General features: G+C 35.6%; 2 protein-coding genes and 1 pseudogene across 2 annotated transcripts in view; 2 read left to right on the forward strand and 1 right to left on the reverse strand.

Annotated features, from left to right (window-relative positions):
* Positions 1-7,443, forward strand: part of LOC135691536 (ectopic P granules protein 5 homolog) — a 32,652-nt gene extending 25,209 nt beyond the window's left edge. Inside the window, exons 29-34 of the mRNA XM_089110817.1 lie at positions 509-873; positions 1,377-1,685; positions 1,987-2,708; positions 3,445-3,775; positions 4,485-5,704; positions 6,131-7,443. Coding sequence (XP_088966943.1) covers positions 509-873; positions 1,377-1,685; positions 1,987-2,708; positions 3,445-3,775; positions 4,485-5,704; positions 6,131-6,491 — 3,308 coding nt within the window. The 3' untranslated portion in view covers positions 6,492-7,443. The remainder of the gene's footprint in view (positions 1-508; positions 874-1,376; positions 1,686-1,986; positions 2,709-3,444; positions 3,776-4,484; positions 5,705-6,130) is intronic.
* An 82-nt stretch (positions 7,444-7,525) lies between these two features.
* On the reverse strand, positions 7,526-8,409 carry LOC135687864 (receptor expression-enhancing protein 5 pseudogene; annotated as a pseudogene).
* Positions 8,410-9,659: 1,250 nt separating this feature from the next.
* LOC135691607 (26S proteasome regulatory subunit 4) lies at positions 9,660-20,084 on the forward strand. Its single transcript, XM_065209512.2, has 13 exons — positions 9,660-9,765; positions 12,502-12,558; positions 13,019-13,115; positions 13,927-14,051; positions 14,792-14,977; positions 15,157-15,285; positions 15,895-15,991; positions 17,096-17,184; positions 17,672-17,772; positions 18,106-18,202; positions 18,511-18,565; positions 18,993-19,147; positions 19,799-20,084. Exons 1-13 carry the CDS (start codon positions 9,763-9,765, stop codon positions 19,931-19,933), a joined length of 1,326 nt encoding a protein of 441 aa, XP_065065584.1. The 5' UTR covers positions 9,660-9,762; the 3' UTR covers positions 19,934-20,084.
* The last annotated feature ends 12 nt before the right edge of the window (positions 20,085-20,096 follow it).

The following is a 20,096-nucleotide window of genomic DNA, read 5'->3' on the forward strand; positions in this document are numbered from 1 at the left end:
ACTGGGTGCACCCATACTCCAACAAAGTACCTGCCACTTCTTGATAGAATTTTCATATCATTTATTCATTTTTATTTTGCATATTTCTACAGGGTACAATCAAGATGCTGTACAATCAGGGCCGTCGCTTTAGGGAGAGTGAGGAGTGAAACACCCCCCTTAAATCCGTTGCGAAAACGATGAGTTTTTTTGCGTCTAGGGGTGCTTTTTCTGAAAGTTCTCAAACTTTTTGGCAAATAAGGGGTGGCTCACCCACTTTGTCGGCAAATGAGACCTGGAAACCCCCCTTTAAGTAGCAACGCTAGCGACGGGCCTGTCTACAATTGGCCCTTTTACAGCAACAGCTCGATATATTAATCTATAAAGAGATATGATACTTTTTTACAATAATTCTAGAGCAAAAGGTGACAAGATAAAATGTGACAATTTAGGCAATTTTGAAATAAGTGGCACAAAGAACTTATTTGGCTATTTCAAGCATTGATAATATAAATTTCATGATCAACACCCATCAAAGATGTGTATTACTCTGTCATTACAGCTAGTCAACGGATCATTAAAAGACTGAATCGAGAAAATAAGCCACAACCACCCTGTTCCATTGAGGCAACTACCTCTCCGATTCAAGATGTTCCAATGCAGCTGCTTCTTACTCGGCCTAGACTCATTCAGGACTTGAACGACGATTTGGAGAGAGTCTTGCTATTTGCCAAGCGAATGTGCATTAAACTTGACGAACACATTGCTTTGGATGAGGAATACTCCGAAGTGCTCTCTGATCTTTATGATAATATGCTGGTACAAGAGATTTTGCGCCTACCCTGTGATGGTAAAAAACGACCGTGTGCTGGACCAGCCAAAGTAGTAGCTCGGGTATTTTGACAATTCTTTACTGATCTTCTTCCTAGCAGGGTTGGCAACCTTCCTAAGAGTATCATATATGCACATTTGATGTTTTAATTGATCTTGTTACTAACAGAATAGCCTGTTGATTGCATCAAGCGTGAAACTCAGTTGCACCGCGCTGTTCTGTACACCAGTTTTAGATTCATTCATAAGAATTGTTTTGATTTATTTTTGATAGTAGCAATTGTATTTGATGATTTTAAACATTGCTTTCATTAACAGCTCCAAGGTTTTATGTAGGTCTTAATGAATTATTAGGCATTGGCTACACAACAATTTTAACGAACCCCCGCAGCGTCATATTTCCAATGTCAAGTTTAAAACCTACCTTTACCTTAAACTTCAACCATGTGACCAACTGTGTGCAATGATATAAGAGGGTTTTGTTATGATGGTATTCAATTTTCTTTCTTTATTCAACTTCTTGAATCTCAGTGAACCTATTTCATACATTTTCTTTTCTTTTTCAGTACCTAAATAAGCACTTGAAGAATCACAATGCACGGAGGCTGGAAGAAAACCGCAACACGTGGGAAAAAAACCTTGAAGAGCTTACACAACCAGTCCCATATGATCTCTGCACAGGAGCAGTTTATGTGGAAAGAGTGATTACGAAGCTTTTGAAAAGCTTGCAATATGCAAATGCCAATCAGAAAGAGAGCCTAGAAGATGCAGGCATTCAATTGTTTTACCTCTTGGCGTCTCTAATAAATGGTGATGTCAAAAGATGTCACCCGGCTATCCAGTTTTTTTCTACAAGCACAGAGGTCCTCGGAAAAGTAAGATTACAGAAACAATACCTCTAGCTTGAATATTTGGCTACTCATATGCTTTTCTGGTGGCTATTATTTTAAATCATATCGAAAATACAAAAAAACCTTGAAAATGTTTCCCTGTCTAGATTTCATTGTCACTCTAGATTTTTACTCTTCGGCTTTTGTAGAAAATCACAGCTTTTTTGTTTATTTCCATGTTTTCCAACGGTATTCATTGTCATCTCTTTGCATCAAAATAAGAATTAATCATCATCATCATTAATGGCAGTCAATATTTAATTATTTTGTCTTTCTTTCTCTTCAGGAAATGATAGCTGATAATGAAAAGGAACAGCTACGGCTCATCAAAACAATCTTCTCGGAAGAAGCAACCGTCAGCTTCCTTGCGCCACATTTCAGCCCCCACCACCGGCTACGAACATTCTTAAATTTGTATGTCTCAGTGACAGAATACTTTTCCCCAGAAACAATAACGACGTCGTTTGTATTGCTTTCGAAGTTTGACATTAGATCGTGGCTTTCATTAGAGCCGGCATTATCAGAGCGCATTTTCTTTGCTCGCACAATGATTGCAGCTGTCGCAAAGTTTGGCGTGGAGCCTCCTAATGAGCTAGAAATGCTGTTTTGCCTCTACCGTTCTCATTTCGTCTTCTTACTCAGTCATAAATTCCCAAGGCAATACAGTGAGGTTTTGCGGCTGATGGTAGAGGCCTCCGATAAAGAGACTCTTCCCTTTCTTTGCTGGGGCGACTTCCTAAATGTCATACGTTGTGACAATGGAGAAAGGTCCCTTTCACCGTCGTACGAGTATGTTGAACTTGGTACAAATGAGGTAATTGGCACTGTTGATTGGCTTGCTGACGTATTTGCAAAGATTAGCCAAGCTAGATATCATTCAAACTCGAAGCTTTACACAGCCTGGAGGCTTTATATCCCATATGTTGCCCGATTCTTGAAGTTCTTGTTTACTAAACTGATAGTTCACTACGATTCTTGTGGATTCCCATCCACTATTGCCAAAGAGAGGTATTTCTTATTGTCTTTTTCTGACTTGGTAACATTCTACAGTCCTCCAGCCTTTAACTCTTGTATCCATAATAAACGGGAAGGAACAGGGATCTGGTATCAATTTGTTGCACAATGTTTTTATTGCCCATACCAAACTTAAAAACTTGATAAACTTAGGGCTCATGATTATCACCCGTGGGATAGAAGTCAATTTCGAACATTTATTAAGCAGGGTATTATTTATTTTGTCTCAGCTACATTAATTACATAAACCTATATTTTCAATTCAGATTATTCTCAGAGATAATGCTGGCTTGTTACATACAGTTATTTACGGAATGTATGCTAGATAGAATTGACAGAGATTTATACTGATACTTTTGTTTGAGTAAGCCTTTGACTCACTTAGTCGCATCGGTTGAAGCCTGTCTTACAAGTTTTTTCTCTGCTTTGGTTTCGTTATATTTGAACGAGCTGGGCCACTTAGCATATAAAAAGATTCAAACCGAACGATCATGCTCTCGATTCTCTGTTCGGTGCATCTACTTTGGAAGATCAAGATTTCAGCGCCTCCCTCCCCTCCCCCTCCCTCTCCCTCCTCCCCCCTTCCTTCAGATTTTCAAATAAAACCTATAAAAATTAATTGTTTGAAAAAGAAATCACCCAGAAGTCTTACACTTGGCATATTACGAGGATAATTTGTTATGTGATATAATTTTTACCGTATATCTTATTAGATTTCATTCAATTTCAGGTTTTTAAGCAAAACATGGAATCAGATTTTCGCTGTTTATCGACCATGGATTGTTCCACATAAGGCTGACAAATCATGGCCTGTGCTTTTTGTCGAGGATAGTATTCTTCTTGTGCAATCTTTCACAGAATCTTGTCGGCTAATAGCTGATTTCACAGCCTTCAACTCTGATTATAACATCGGCCTAAACATGGTGTGGGCTTTCTACTGTGCCGAAATTGCCTCGGCTCTGAATCAGGAAAACTCACTACAAATATACCATAGTCTTTTTGCCACCTTGCCATGGCAATCATTTTACCCATCGCTTCAAGACCTTGAACGCATGCTTGAGGTACATTTTTTTTAAAAGAATATTGCACGAAACAGTATAAATAATTTTTAATCAAACTCCACCTAGAGGCTTTGATTATTATTTGTCTGCAAAGATCTACTCTAAATACAATTTAATCGAAATTGATTTTGACTTAAGAGTAAAGTTTGACTAGGCCTTCAGGCTTAAACTTGAGAGTTTGTAGTGTGATCGCTTGTTGCGGTAAGAGTGAGTTTTGAGGCTGATTGTAACAATTGCTACTGTAGGGTAGTTGGAAGAGATGGCGTAAAGAAATAATATTGTCCTAGACTGTTCTTGAATTTTAAGAAAAAAAGGATTGTTCAGAATATTTCGCTGTACAGGAGCTAAAGATTGATATTATCTTGGCGTATTCTAGGAATGGATAACTACGTCTCAGAATATGGGATTTTTTCTACAGAGAGGCATTTTCCTTAACGTAGTTGTGGGGCAACTGCCCTTGGTGTTCTCTATTCTGACGTCTCTGGATGTATTTCATCTTTCTTGTTTAAGCTTTTTTCACCTTACTTATAACGTACTAAACCTCAAACGCAAAGGTTTTGGTATTGTATTTTTGTATCAAAAATGAAAAAGCTGCTGAACTATTTTAAAATGTTATAGCCACAAGTGTCGTAAAGCATCGTCTCTTTATAATCATTTTGAATCGCAAATTACATTCTACAGACTTTAATTTCCATTCTATTTCTTCCAGCTTTATTACGTCAATGTCCCGGCATTCCACTTTCTTGGTACAATTCTGTGCGATCTGGACTGGACTCTTTTGATAAGCAAATACGAACAGCTCGGGTATTCAGATCGTTTAATCAATTACCTTAATGCTGTACTGAGGACATTCGTGACATTGTCAACAATCAAACCATTCATGGCCCAGGCACGATCAAAGTTTGAGAACATAGCAAATGCCTTTTTATCTTTTCCATTGAAATATCTCAGCGTTGATAATGTCGAAAATGCATGTGGCTGGTTTGGTGAAAACTGCGACCCAGCCGCCGTTCTTGAAGACGAAGTTTACAAACACACAACAATAAAAATCCTGAAGGCAATTTGTTATTTTGCTGATGCCAAAATCGATAGCGAAGAAGGATGCTATTTAGATGCTCATACAATCATAAAACAGAATATCTTTGTACAGACCCTCGTGAAAATAATACTACGTGCTACAAGTTTAAAAGATTTTGTGCCAACAAAGATGGACAGTTTAATATCCACCTTTCTGGCAGACATAGAGCGCTGGGGATTAAGTCAATCGCAAAATGGTCTGACGCATTTGTATTGCTCGCTCTTGGCACTGCTTAACTCTATCGGGACATCCTCAGTACTTAAATCTATTGAATCTCAAATATTTAGCTTTTTGGTAAACACGAATAGTGATGTGGCAATAATAAGCATGCTGTCAGCTGGATACCGTGTTATAGCCAGCTTGGACCAGCTAGTGGAGCTTTCCGAAATTACAATAGAAAACTTTTTCAATAAACAGGCTGATGAGGATTTAGATCAAGCATGGACGAGAATTTTGAAAGTATTGCTTGTGCCAGAGTTAAATCAAGGCCAGTTTTTGAGAAAGGCCCTTACCAAACAATGCTGGCTCACAGTTTATGTCTACAACTTACAAAGGTTGTCGTTAACAAGCAATCTCGCGGAAGATCTCACCATACTAACAGAACTATTTCACTGGTGCCTTCAATTGCCACCATCACCGCTTTGCCCGGAAAAAACTCTCTTGATTTGGTGGCAAATTATGAAAGGAGTAAAAAATCAGATTTTTGGGAACACCGAAGACCGTGAGTATGGAAGCCTTGCCCGTTATCTCCTGTCGTTTGCAAACTCTTGCCAACAATACTGCGAAGATAAATCTTACGCTGGAATTCTTGGTGCGATTGGCCTAGGCAAGAAGAGCTCCTTTCCGCCAGAGTAAGTGCTTGTGAACAGTCGTACTAAGGCCTTGCGATGTTCTGAATCGCAGCATTTTATTGAAGTTTACAATACTTAATTCAGTTTTGCAAACATTGACCTTTACTGAATTGGCTTTCACTTCTCGCAATTTAAGGCTCAACTATTTATTGTATGCAATCAGTACTGCCTTACATCCTTTCTGGTAATCCCAAATAATCCTATACGTACTACGGTACTTCCTTATTCCATTGCCACCGTACTCTATTTTGCGTCACTGTATAAGGGTATTTGACTTCATTTCTTGCTCGCATTGTAAAAAATCAAAATCACAAATGTCAGAACGAAATCAGAATTTTCGCTGGATGTTTCGTGTATTTAATTAATTTAGTTTTATTAGGTTTGCATATTTGTTGATTTATGACCAAATTTGTTTTCTTTGTTTAGATTCCGGCTGATAGCACGGAGCATGCATGTCTTTCTGTTGGCACAAATTCCCCATTCGGGCACAAGATTGCGCTGTTTCCCAGATGCGCCCGGTGATATTTCAGGACAAGTGGGCATAGGGAATCAAGAAGCCAAGGTAGCCCTGCAAAATCTGGTTAGTCTAAAGAAGAGTAAAACATACGCTACATTCAAGGAAGAAATTAACTGGTTGTCTGATTTTATTGCCAATCCAAAGACTTGTTTAGCAAACGGGGATGAAATACTTATTTATACCTGTAAGAAGTTCTACTCAAAAGTAAGTTACATAGCTGCGACGATCAGTAAAGGGTCAGAAAAACAACCCTCTCAGATTACCTCGTGATTTTGTTCGTGTTATTTTTTAGTTACTTTTGATTTTGATTTATGTGGAAATATGTAGTTAAAAAATTTTGTTCATGATAAATTATTAACAACACTAAATTTTTGAGTTTCGTAATTTATGCCTTGTTTTGCACAATATTGTGTTGTGGCTTTTATGATAGCAAAGCAGAAAATAGATTGTTATATAACTGCCATTGTATCGACTAGACATTTACAATGGTTTGATAAGGATAGTTGCAGATAATCAAACATAAGATACGAAAATTTGCTTCAATGGATTTCTTGGTGAATTCATTTGTTTATCCATCCCTAGGTTTACTGCAGGTCACTTTAGAATCAAAGAATCCAAATCCATTTTTAAGGCAAAAAGGAAGAAACAAGCGTCAAGCTATCGTGTTTGAATTAACTTCATTTATCAATCATTTCCTTGTTAACTCGTTAGCTACCCAAACCCTCTTAAAAAGCTTCTTTTGCTATGATGATACCAAGATTCATTTTTTAACAAAGGCTTTACGGCGTGATTCAGGAGAAGTTTCTTGGCCTGCAGCTGAAATTATTGATTTGTTTTTTTCTGTATAAACTAGATTTCTTAATATATTTTATGCGCTTAGTATATTCTCAAAAGGTATAAAAGCTCTGTGAAATTGCATGAAGCCAGTCTTAATCGGCATGAAGCCGCAAATTTAAAGATAAACTTTTTTGACGTATGCAATTATACCCTGTTGATTTTTCTCGGTTTTTCTGTTTGATTTTTCGCTTTTTGAATTCTAATTCAGAATATTCAACAATACTTTTCTTCATGCACCGAGAAAGGAAAAACACATTTGCGTTAGATCGATTTATTAAATGAAAATGTATATGATTATAAATAATGTATTTTTAGCATTGCCTGGTAAATAGTTAAAATTTGTTTTTTGATAAATGCGATTCTAAAATTCAAAGCTTTTCTTGAAGTGCTTGTAGTTTTCTTTCGTGGATCTTCCTGCTTTATATGATGTCATAAATTATATTTTCCCCCTCACTTTGCGAGATGAATCAATCTTCTTTATCATTGCAATTCTCGTCAACAGCACTCATGACAGTTTTGCTAAGGTTGGTCATCTCAGTAGTTGCTATGTTGAATGCAGATTCCATCTGATCTTGATGATGCAGAAAGAATGGCTGGATGATTTTGCCGTAGACGAAGTTACTTCCATTCCCTGCGTATGGAGACATGCACCAGATGATGAAGAAAGTACGCAACAAGTAGTAAGCGGGCAGGAGACTCAGAATTCTTCCTGCAAAATACTCGGTTAGTATTAAAGCGCTGTAGACAATCCAGTAGGTCAGCCAACTATCTTTGTGCTCAGCATTGGATGCCTCTTTGGCTTTTATTGAGCAGTATAATGGATAGGCTAAGCTGATGAAGTCGCTTGATATGGATGCAAAGTATGACGTCACAATGTAGAGAAACACCATGAAACAGACTCCAAGCAAGACATGATCTTTCCGAATTCCCGTTATTTTCTCCACATAAACGAGTTTTGTGGCCAAAGATGGATACCTTTCATGCAATAATTTATCAAGCATCAGCCAAAATTCCTTCCATTTTTGCTTCATTAATTTTTGCATGGCGACGGCTTCACTGCGCTTGCTTGGAGCAGAGTAAGTCGTCCGCTGCATTCGCCGAGACTGACTATCAATCAGAGGCAAGCGACGCTTTTTGTAAATGTCCGTAACCATTATTAAACGTCACATGAAGTGCAGTGAACAGATTATCCGTTACTAAGGCCCAGTATCTCTGAAACTCAGATATGCTAAAATCCTTTCTGGTGTACGATAGGAGAACAGCGAATTGATTTATTTCCCCTCTGTGTAATATCACGTTTATGTTTATCGCCTTTTAACAACGAACCGCTGTCCCTTATGCATCTAATGAAAACAACCATTTATGCTAGTGCTTACTGCTTGAGCGACTTTTTAATCTCAAAATGGCCTCTGCTAAGAAAGCCGATTTAATGTTGACTTCCATCCATCCTGATCATTGTCATCCTTCTTTTGTTCTTTTGTGTAATTTATTTCCATTCGTGGAAGTTAAGATGTTTAAGACAAGACTTTGTTTTCTCTTGTCTTTCTTGTTTTTCTTTAGGGTATCTTCCAATAAATACATGTTATTTTACATTTATACCATTTCATTTATATTTCTTAGTTCAAATTCCTCAATTTGCAGTATATTTCTTAATCACTAATTATAGTTAATTGCTACGAATTATAAAATAAAACACAATGAATTAAATAAAAGTTACAAATCATGTTATACTCAGGGAGATTTCTTTTGCGGGAGCTCTTGTTTCAAAGATTTGTCGAGGCAAGAGCACCATCGTTTTTTCTTCAAAACTTCAAATTTGGAATGTAAAGGCTAATTATAAATTTAAAGCAACCGAGGGTTCCCCGTTGCCATTAAGGTGAATAATCAGGTAAACAACAAGAAACAGTATTGTATATTTTTACTTAGAGCAAATTTACTTATAGACAGGAAACCGAAACCTTTCTCCGTTTTAGTGTACACGATTTCTTATGTATTTAGCCTTGACCTTAGTTTTTTTCTTCAACAAATATCTGCTTTTGTCTTTGGTCTCTTTCTTTCATTCCTCCACTACATATGCTATAGTATTGGCACACAAAGAAAGACAAGAACTCTCAGAAAGTTTTAAATGCATTCCACCACTTTTTTTATCCCCTTTTTAATTTTTGCCCCCTTTCTCTCAAACAAATAGATTGGATTTACGTTTCAACTATCATATTCGAAACAAACTTTTCTATTTTTCAAAATTTTTATTCCTTGTTTAAAAAAATGTTATTGTTGTTTATTAATATTGTGTATTGATTTATAATTACTTCAGGCAAAATTCACATAAGATGGCACATGGCTCGAAAGCCCCTATGGGTTATTTCCATGTGTCATTCAGCTATAACTTTTATAGATACAAATAATTATTTTAAATATCTGAACCTTATATGTATTGAAGTATAACTGAAATTGTATCTTGGTGAATTGTTTGATTAGATAAGTATATTGTAATTAAGCTGAGAATACACATGAAAATTGAAATTTAAATTGTTTTCTCCTTCTTCCGTTTTTTCCGCGAAAGAGGCTAGTGGCCAGTCCATCAAAAGGAGGCTTCCGATAAACCTGATACATGAAGTACCTTTTCAGTATATGGCATTTGATAAATTTTGTAGGCCTAAGTCAAAGAAGAAAGACAAAGACGAACACTTGAATAGAGGACGAAATGGTTAGTTTGTTTATTTCTATCAATGTCAAAAATCTTGGTTCAATGATAAAGCCTATATATGCCAGTTAACAAGGTTTTTGTCATGAAAGAATCCCTTTTTTGCCAGGGTGCATTCCATGTCATCAACTGTACGCCGAAGGTCCACCGGGGCATTTGTTTAGGTACGCCAAAAATATAAAAGCAGTTAAGTTAGTAAAACTGTAAACAATGTTGCGCCAGACAAAGAAAAGTGATTATTAGAGAATAATATGGTGTATGAGTCTTTATTTTACGTCAACTATGTACATGGCTTCATGTTTAGCATGCCAACTAACGGAAATTCTAAGAACGCCAAAAAGTTTTTTATTGGTTTGCACGCCGAACGCCGAAAAAACCTGGTTGTACGCCTAAGATCTTCGGGCCTAAGTACATGGAATGCACACTGACTTTTTAAGACTCTCTTTGAAAAAGGACTTCACTTTATGCTGATGATGGTACCATATATACAATGGAACCTGTATGTAACATCATCTTTGTATGTGTAAAAAGATATTTTGTTGTTTAGGCTTATGACTGTTAAGCTCCTGGGTACCCTGGCCAGAGAGTAGGCACAGGGTTAATGTGATCACATTATTGTAAATAATCTTCTGCAAAATTTGTAAGCTTAATTTTATACCATCCAGCTGACGCAGCATTTAGATAGCTCCCAGACTAAAAAGTTTGGTCTGTGCGGGGAATCAGGCCTGGCTGTTTGTATTTTCATAGGTGAGCTGTGAATCGCTCCCCTCATTTGCTGAGGCGAGCTAAATCAGTAACACATAGAATGTACTTTAAAGACAATCGACAAATGACTTAATAAGCCCCTTTAGTATTTGTGGGTTGCCTTAATGTAATAGCCTCAGTCAGGAGTGTCATGTTTTACTTCTTTCAATTTGTATTTGCTTTAACCGTGACTTAGGCACCCCCTTTACTTGAAGTATTCATAAGAACAGACTCTTTCAGTTTTATGTAAAGCTGGCACAACGCAAAAACAACAATTCTCTTGCCAAACAATCTTTTTATTGCACAGAATTTGAAAATGGCTTTGAAAAAAAAATTAAAAAAAGCTGAAGTTATACATCTAGCACTCTTCAGAGAATAAAACGTCAGAACATAGATGGAAAACTCTACGCTAAAATACCCAGTTTTGGATCTAAATAGGCCAATCAGGAAACGCAAGCACATAACTGTTGAGGTTATGTCTACACAAAAGCGGTCGGTCATGTTTATAAAGTAGATAGATTCGCAAACTGCTAGATGGAACGATGATCAGGCCGCCGTTATAGTTTTTCACCCAATCTAGGTTTTTCAGTAAATGCTGCTGGATAGTGGAATTCCATGTTTTGGTTGTCGTTTTTGATCTGCAAGACAGAGTACCTTGTTCTCTTTGAGGGATAGTTTTGTTTCTATTGCTGGAAGGGACCTGCTGTCTTATTATATCCCCAATCTACAATTCCTGCCAATTTCTTTGACTTTCCTTCCAAAAATATTCCTGTTTCATTAAGATTGAAAGGTTCTAATCGCTACAAACGTACTTTCCCGTAAAAATAAACCAATTAACCCTTGTACGTTTTCAGGGTTCTCTGAATAGGAAAAGGGTAAATGGATGGAAATTTTAGGGGAGCGATTCTCCCTTCATGTTCTGTTTAGGAGAGCAATTCATAGCTCGCCTCAGGTTGCGAGGGGAGCGTGGAGGCGAGCGCGAGCTATCGCTCCCCGCGCAATAATTTTTGTCCTTAATTCTGCCTGCACATTATTAAGAATCTGCCGTAGATTCTGCGCAAAATATTTGTTTATCTGGTCATGTTCCCCTCGATTATTCCACCATTTAAACTTCTGACTTCTGATAACAAGAAAAAACAACAAATACAAGGTCCCTTCGAAATTCTTTGCTTCAAATTCCGCGCACGATATCGCAGGAAGTGTTCGTTATCCGCAAATTTCAAAATTATTGTTCTGGCATTACCCGCGCAGAAAAAATACTTTACAGTCTGGGATAGCTCTAGAGTCATGTCGCTCCTTATGGAACAATTTCAGTAAAAATTGTTTCCTCAGCTTTTTGGTACTCCCTAATAAAATAAAAGTACTACAAGTACATTCTTTGCTGTATTATCTACATGCTTGTGTAAAGATAGTCTTATCTTTTATTCTCTCTTTATGCATGAGCAACATTACTACAGGCCACTTTTCTTCATGAAAAACTTAGGCCATCGCCCCTTATAAAACAACTCAAATTTAGGCATGCAAAAAGCACACAGTGGAGAAAAACCAGGAATTATCATCTGCCTTCTTTCCTTCTACCTTTATCATTCATCAGTATCAAATCAGACTTTCATTGATCCATTTGTTTTCAAATTCAGAGTAAAGAAAAAAAGTTATCCCCCAGTATGGTTTTCTTACTTGAATGAGACTTTATCATCATCAGCAATATAATTTCGCACATTTTTTTGAAGATAAACAAACCTAAACTCCTTCATATTTATTCTAATCATTGCACAGTCAGAATTTATGAAAATATTGAATCATTCCTTAAGGGGCGATGTGACTCTATATTTTTGCTATTTCAGAATTTAGTCACATTATAATAATTATACATTAATGTTTCACTGTCTCTGGCACTGTCTCAGGTAAACTACATTCCGGGCAGAAGTTGTTATCTGAAAAAGTTACTCATCAGAAGAATCAAGGTGTTCCTGAATTCTTTATTTCACATTATAGGGTCAAAATCAATCAGGAGGAAATTCAGGACGGGATGATGGAAAGAAGGATGACAAGGTAATTTGTTTGCAATACATTTGATCTTATTTTTATCTGATAAGCTTTACAGTGTAATTTTGTCTTCTTGAAGCAAAGAATTTGAGTTAGCATAGACATGTTATGAGATGCTCAGTAATCTGTCCTAGAATTTTTAAGCTTTGTATGATATTCCACCTTCAGTTTCTTTTTTTATTGTAAAACTTTTTATTAAATATCCAAGAAGGCATTTTCCAGGAGAAATTTATAAAGCTTTTGGCACTCCTTGTTTTCTTACTATTGACATGTATGAACAAGAAAATTTTTAATATACTTATTTTTATGTATGAACAAGAACAATTTCTTAATATAATCAAGCTTTCTTTCATGTTTTGAGATTTATTTTGATGAATTTTTACTTTAGAGTCCTTAAAGTTAAAATCTAGTATTTGGTGTTTTGGATTTGTCTTTTTTGATTATATTTTTGCCATCCAAACCATAGGAAAAAAAGAGAAAGTATGAGCCACCAATTCCAACAAGAATCGGGAAAAGAGGAAGGAAAAATAAGGGTCCAGACACTGCTAATAAATTACCCCAAGGTAAATGTAGACTTATTTAGCTTGTCCAAATTTTTCAAAGAGATTATTTGATAATGAAGCTTTGTCATTACTGTCTTTTGAATACGGATTGTCTTTTTATGTGCAAATATTTGGGCAGGCCACACCTATATTTGATGATTATTTTGATATGTCATAACTTTACAGCCACTTGAGATATTGATTTCAAATTTTGGGCAATTTCGTTTTTTGATAATACCTACAAGAGTATCAGATTCAGCTAATTCTGACATAGAAGGTTACAAATTTGTTAAAGACCTGATGATTGCATATGGAATGACTCCAAAAAAATTTCAGTGTCTGTTACCCACCAGCTACATCAAACTGACCATATTGTGATCAGCATTTGTATTCAATAGATCTTACCAGTTTAGTTTTACTTGTTTCAGAGAAGTCAAAAGCAGATACATAAGACATTAGTACTAACACAGCTGTAATGAAAATAGAAGGCTTAAAATTCTGATGAAGCCCTGTATGCCGGGGCAAAATATTAGTATTCTTTCAATTTAATTTATTTTGAAAATTTATTTCATAACATTGGATTCTCGTCGCCGTTTTGCTTTGTTTCTGAATTTTATCCTCATATTTATATTATACTCATTGCAAAATTCACCGAATCTGGCAGACAGCCTATCCTGTTGTTCTTCCTTCTCAAACAATAAAATTATTTGAATCCTGTAGCAAAAAGTATCTTGCAATTCTTTGGCAGCAGAGGACCTCCAAAATTGACATTTAATTTGAAAACTATGCTACCTTTAAAGAAATTCTACAACTTCATTTTCATCCATTCTAGTAACTCCAAGTAGGAATTGCAGATTAAAGCTTCTAAAGTTAGAAAGGATAAAAGATTATCTCCTCATGGAGGAAGAATTTATTCAGAATCAAGAAAGACTGAAGCCTCAAGAAGAAAAGCAAGAGGTAGTAAAATTTTCATTGTTCTAAATTCATCAAACTTAAACTGCATAACATGATTCTCTCATGTGGAGGAGGGTTTTTTTGTTACAAAATGTAAATTTCAAATTCAATTATATTGAAAGTATACCTTTTTGTTAAGAAATTTTCACAAGGGCAACAAACTGTCTGCCTGGATGAGTTAAAAAGGGTGAAGGCCCATCCAACAATATTTGTTAAGGGAAGTCCACTGGGGTCTTAGGTAATTTGAGGTTATCATCTGCCCACAATTGCATAACCTTTGGCTTTGTAAATGCATGATTACCACCAATCTGTGAAATATCTGTTTTGATAAATAATGTGGATAATGAAGCAATTGTGCTTTGTTTTCATTAGCAACTTGACATTTCATTCAGGAATACTGCAAGTTATAGGAGCTAACTTTCCAAAAATGATCTGCCTGTCTATGACAGCGAACCATGATTTTGTAAGGGTGGTCAGTAGTCCCCATCAGTCATTTAGCAAGGGGCATCTAGCCCACATGAATTTGCTAGATGTAAGGTTTTCAACTCTTCTAATGCCACATAATTTTTGCATTTAATTTTTGACAGAAATCAATTGCTCCAAAAATATGTTGAATTCTTGTAGGTTTAACATTGAGGTTGAAATATGGAAACTTAATAAAAAGTGTCTAAATAGTTCTTGCTATTCTCAAATGAAGAAATCTGATTAAAAAAGATTCAATGCCACTAAAATGTTGTTTTTAGGAAGAGAGAAGCAAAGTAGATGACCTCCGTGGAACTCCAATGTCAGTTGGCAATTTGGAAGAAGTGATCAATGAAAACCATGCCATTGTTTCCACATCAGTTGGCTCAGAGCACTATGTTAGCATCCTTTCATTTGTTGACAAAGATCTTTTGGAACCAGGATGCTCAGTCCTACTCAATCACAAGGTACAATAATATTTTGTTTGCCCTTATTCAGTGTAGACAATCCAGTTCTCCCAATTTTCTTTTTATGTGATTTTATGCATTATGCATAAGATTTGTATTAATCATGGATATTTTGCATTATGAATTTACGTTCTTTCATTATAAATTATATACATTGTTTATGAATTCTTCCATTGTAGGTTCATGCTGTTGTTGGTGTTCTTGGTGATGACACAGATCCTATGGTTTCAGTGATGAAGCTAGAAAAAGCACCACAAGAGTCTTATGCTGACATTGGAGGCCTTGAACAACAGATTCAGGAAATAAAGGTGATTCTTTTGCTTAGAAATTTGTAAAATTTTTAAACTGAAGTTTTGAAAATGAATATAATCCAAAATAGGATACAGCAAAAACAGGATGTAACGGAGGTTATCATTTCAATGTCAAGAAAAGCTTTAGTTTCAATACATCTGTTTTTAGATTAAATTTTGATCGTCTTACGAAATTTTGGGCTTTGTAACTAATTTACCTTTTTCATTATTAAGTTATAAACAGTTACTGCATTTTCATTAAACCCTGAACTCTCTGAAAAGATAAATACATGCCAAGACATTGTTCTTCGCAACAAATTGTGCTACATTTGCTTTTCAAAATTGAACAGTATTGAAAAATAAATTGAAGGTAATGCCAAGAAAGGTCTAATTTCATTAACATATATTTCTATAAAAGTATAACTAAATCTTCAGGTGGAACAGAAAATGAGAAATTGAAGATATTTGAAAAGATGGTTTCCTTTTATCGATATTTTGCTTTATAGAACTTCATATGCAAATTTCTCAGACATGTAAGTAACAATTCATTGATCAGCCATCCCTATTTCAATACAGTCCAGTGTTTAGAATGACAACTTTAAATTAATCTCCTCTCCTTTTTTCTAGGAATCAGTTGAACTACCTTTGACTCACCCTGAGTTATATGAAGAAATGGGAATAAAGCCCCCCAAAGGAGTTATTCTTTATGGGGTTCCTGGTACAGGTATATACCAAATACTATTAGTATGCTTTGTTGCCTGTTTCAACTTAGAGCAATTGTGTGTTCTCCATTTATACTGAAGCATGTACAGCTCTGCCTTTCCAGAATTTAAGCACTATATGGCAGACCAACATATACTGGGCCCAAATGACAGTAACTTTTCGTTATACCATTTAAAAATAGTTAATAGACTTTAAACAACATAAGAGCAATCCAGATATTGGTAACAAAAATCAGGATTTAAAATTGCTAGGGTAAAAATGTCCTATTAATAGAGATGCAAAATCCTATCATCATTTAATACTTTGGTGTGTGTTGACGCAAATGCCTAGTAAATAAAGTGGAAATTGTCTTGTTGTCTGTTTTTGTAACATTGCCCTCAAGGAGTCTTTGACTCAAACAATCTACCTATGATTTAACATACTATCATAAAACCTCAAAATAACCCCCTTTGGGGCTTATTACTTTCTGCACTTGTTAGATGGGGTCTTTTTTGATGGGAGCTTATTTGAGAAAGGGACATATAAAAATCATTTTCAAATTGTCCATACAAATAGCTTGTTTCGGGGCTTTTTTATTGTTTTCAAGTTCATTTGGTTTGCAATTTTACTTCATAAATCTTTGTTAAAATATCAAGCCAAATATAAATTAAAGCACAAAACGATAAATTAGTCTAAAAGATAAAAATATTGATATTTTCACAGTCTTTAGCGATCTCCATATCAATAACTCTTTCATTTTAGAATATTTTATTCCCTGTTCACCTTTTTATCAATAATGAACCTAATTGGTGCATGTTTCTGTTGTATCTCAATAAGCCACCATGGGAGCTCATTGAGATGCAAAAATCTGCATGTTAGAGTGGGGGCTTATTCTAGGGTGGGGCTTATTCTAGGGTGGGGCTCATTAAAACATTTCACTATCTGACATCCTATGTAAATCTCAAAGTTCTTTTTGCCTGGTGTCTTAACATAGAGTAGCCTTACTGACATTTGTTACTTCTTTTTCTTCTGAAGGTAATTTATCTGTTTAACTATTACGCTGATAAAATTTGTATTTACATTTTTTCTTTTTCATCAGATCATGTCAAAGTTATTTTTTTTCTAGGTAAAACATTGTTAGCAAAGGCTGTAGCCAACCAAACATCGGCCACATTTTTAAGAGTTGTTGGCTCAGAATTGATTCAAAAATATCTTGTAAGTGTCTGTTGGTTTTGATGCTTAGTGCAACATTAAATTATATTTCTTTCTGACAACCATGGAAGGTGTTTTGCATCAGCTAAAAGGAAGCCTGAAGCAGTTGTGCAATTTTTGATGGCAAACCGATTGTAGAAAATTCTCACAAATATCTCAGTCATTTCAACAGAGGAAAATTTTAACACACAATGGTAAAGTGGATATGCTGCTTAAAAACCTGGTGTTAGATTGTTCGTTTAAGCTTGAGCACAAATTAGTTACCAACATCCTGATAATTCTAATTATGTTGTTCCAAACATTTTATGTCTGTTTATATCGGTTGAGTAGCTTTTGTTACAACCTTAGTTTCATTCTTCCAATGAAAATTGGTATCACCTTGAATAAAAGCAACCTTGATTTAAATCTGGTATGACCTTGAATAAAAGCGAGAACAACTTTTGTGTCGCAGTTAAAAATGTTCTTGTACCCCATCCTTTTCATTTTTAAGGGTGATGGGCCTAAACTAGTTAGAGAATTATTCAGAGTTGCAGAAGAGCATGCACCATCGATTGTTTTTATTGACGAAATTGATGCTGTTGGAACTAAAAGGTAAAAATAGTGCGATCAATTTTATTTTATACCTCTGTCTCTGTTCCTTTATTCATCATGCCTATTTTTAAGTATAAAGGGTACATATTCTGTCATTTTTCTGCTTAAAATATTTTGGGGTTTCTATAAAGGAGATTTTTCTTCTTTGAAAATTAGATACGCTTTGAGCGCCCTCCTAATTTTTTAAAGCCTCCAACATTAACTGCAGAAATTTGTCATGCACTTCAGCAAAGTTTTTCATCTAGAAGAGAAGATTACATTTGCTTTTCAACTATGTCTTTGCGACAATACACTCTGTAGGCAAATGTTATGTTTCCTTTTCCAATTCCATAGGTATGAATCAAATTCTGGAGGAGAGAGGGAAATCCAACGAACTATGTTAGAACTTCTTAATCAGCTAGATGGTTTTGATTCACGAGGCGATGTTAAAGTATGTATCTTTTTTACTCAATAAATTAACTCTCATTTAAACTTTCAAGATTTGAAGTACCTTCGTCAGGTTGTCTCCTGTCACCAGGAGAAAATATTACTTTGTTCTGTTTCCATTTTGCCTTGTTATGTATCTTTGTTTAATTTTGGTTTTATTGTAAAATGACCACATTGACTATAAATCTCAGATTTGCAACTTAGAACTGTCCTGCTCTACACCCCAAAGCGTAACTTTGTTTCTACATAATATTACGCTTATTCAATTGTCTTTGTTATTTATTCAAAACCACTGTTATTTTGTTCCACTAGGTTATAATGGCAACAAACAGGATTGATTCTCTAGATCCTGCTCTCATTCGACCCGGTAGGCCATTTAACGAATTCTCTTCACTCTCCATGGTTTTTTATCAATTTTTCGCGTCCTAGTATTACTGCATCATCTTCCATTGCCTTGAAGCATCATGAAAATAGAAGTAACAACTTGCTATATTGCTCAAATTTTTCGGTTTTTAATTCTTCTTCACTACTTCGTTAGCAATGCAGTTTTAAAAGGATTTATAATAAAAAATAAAAAACCCAATATGAAAATACTTAGTAAACTGCCAAAATTTCAAATATTCTAAACAGTCGTATCTCTTATATGTTTGCGTGACATCCCAAAATTGAACTTATCTAGCATTGTGGCTCCTAATGACAGCGGTAAATTGCTGATTATGTTCCTTGTCAGCCCTAATAGAATTCCCGGGTCTAAAATGTTTATGCTTCATTCCTTTGTCTCTTCGAAATTTTAGGTCGTATTGACAGAAAAATAGAGTTTCCACTACCGGATGAGAAAACGAAACGCAGGATTTTCCAGATCCACACCGGACGCATGACACTAGCTGATGACGTTGATCTTGAGGAGTACATCATGACCAAAGAGGACCTTTCTGGAGCAGATGTTAAGGTTCGCGATTAAATTGGCTTATTATGTGAAAAACATTCTTATTTTTTCCTAGTTTCTATTGCTTTACATGTGTATTTTTTTATATAAAGTTAAATGACCGACTTTTTGTTCTACGCATATCTGTGAATAATTATGATCACAGCAATGTTTTAGGATACCTAAAAACATACACAATTTGATTGCACGCTTAATTTCTTTTTCAATGCATCTGAAGTATTTGATGCAAGGCTAGGGAAAAAGTTATTCCATATGCACTGCCTAGAAACCGAAATATCGACTCATTCCTAACAGAACTTTTGAAATATATACACGTCTATTTTGGAACCCCAGATCAGCGTTAATCTATAATCCATATGTAATTCCAGTTCTATTTGTCCATGTTTTTAAAAGTTGGACCCGTGCTCGAGGCAGTTTTTAAGAGGTAAAGACAGTGCAAGCCATGCCCTCATCCTCAGTCCACATCCTTCAAGATATACTCGGTACCAGCCCCCCTCCCACCCTTTGGGACGTCATATCAATGAGAAAAAGGTGGCCAATATTCCTATATTGTCAGATTTTCTGCATATCTAAATATAAACCTTTTAATGCTATTTTGTTGAATTCTTTCCTGTACTATTCTATGTTTTGTAACCTCATTCTGAATATTTCTAGGCCATCTGCACCGAGGCTGGGTTACTTGCCCTTCGTGAACGTCGTATGAAAGTGACTCATAGTGATTTCGGAAAAGCGAAGGAGAATGTACTTTATCGCAAGAATGAAGGAACGCCAGAAGGACTTTACCTTTGAGCAAGAGGATTTGGAAAAGACATTACCTAAAAAATTTCAATTCTTTCTGTCTTTGACATAATTCGTAAACGTAGACAGTCGAAGTTTAAAGTCACCTTGTTGTCAGTAATCTTAGGAGAGTTAGTCATATGACTTTGTTCTATTCGTTGAAGCTGTGTTCTTT

The sequence above is a fragment of the Rhopilema esculentum genome, chromosome 10 (assembly GCF_057945365.1).
Source record: "Rhopilema esculentum isolate cy_ngs chromosome 10, ASM5794536v1, whole genome shotgun sequence".
In the NCBI taxonomy this organism is placed as follows: Eukaryota; Metazoa; Cnidaria; class Scyphozoa; order Rhizostomeae; family Rhizostomatidae; genus Rhopilema; species Rhopilema esculentum.

Bases quoted from the DNA above. Each gene is read 5' to 3' on its own strand.
- LOC135691607 (XM_065209512.2), top strand. The intron at 14,978-15,156 runs GTACAATAATAT...CTTCCATTGTAG, and splicing joins CAGTCCTACTCAATCACAAG to GTTCATGCTGTTGTTGGTGT. The intron at 17,185-17,671 runs GTAAGTGTCTGT...TTCATTTTTAAG, and splicing joins AATTGATTCAAAAATATCTT to GGTGATGGGCCTAAACTAGT.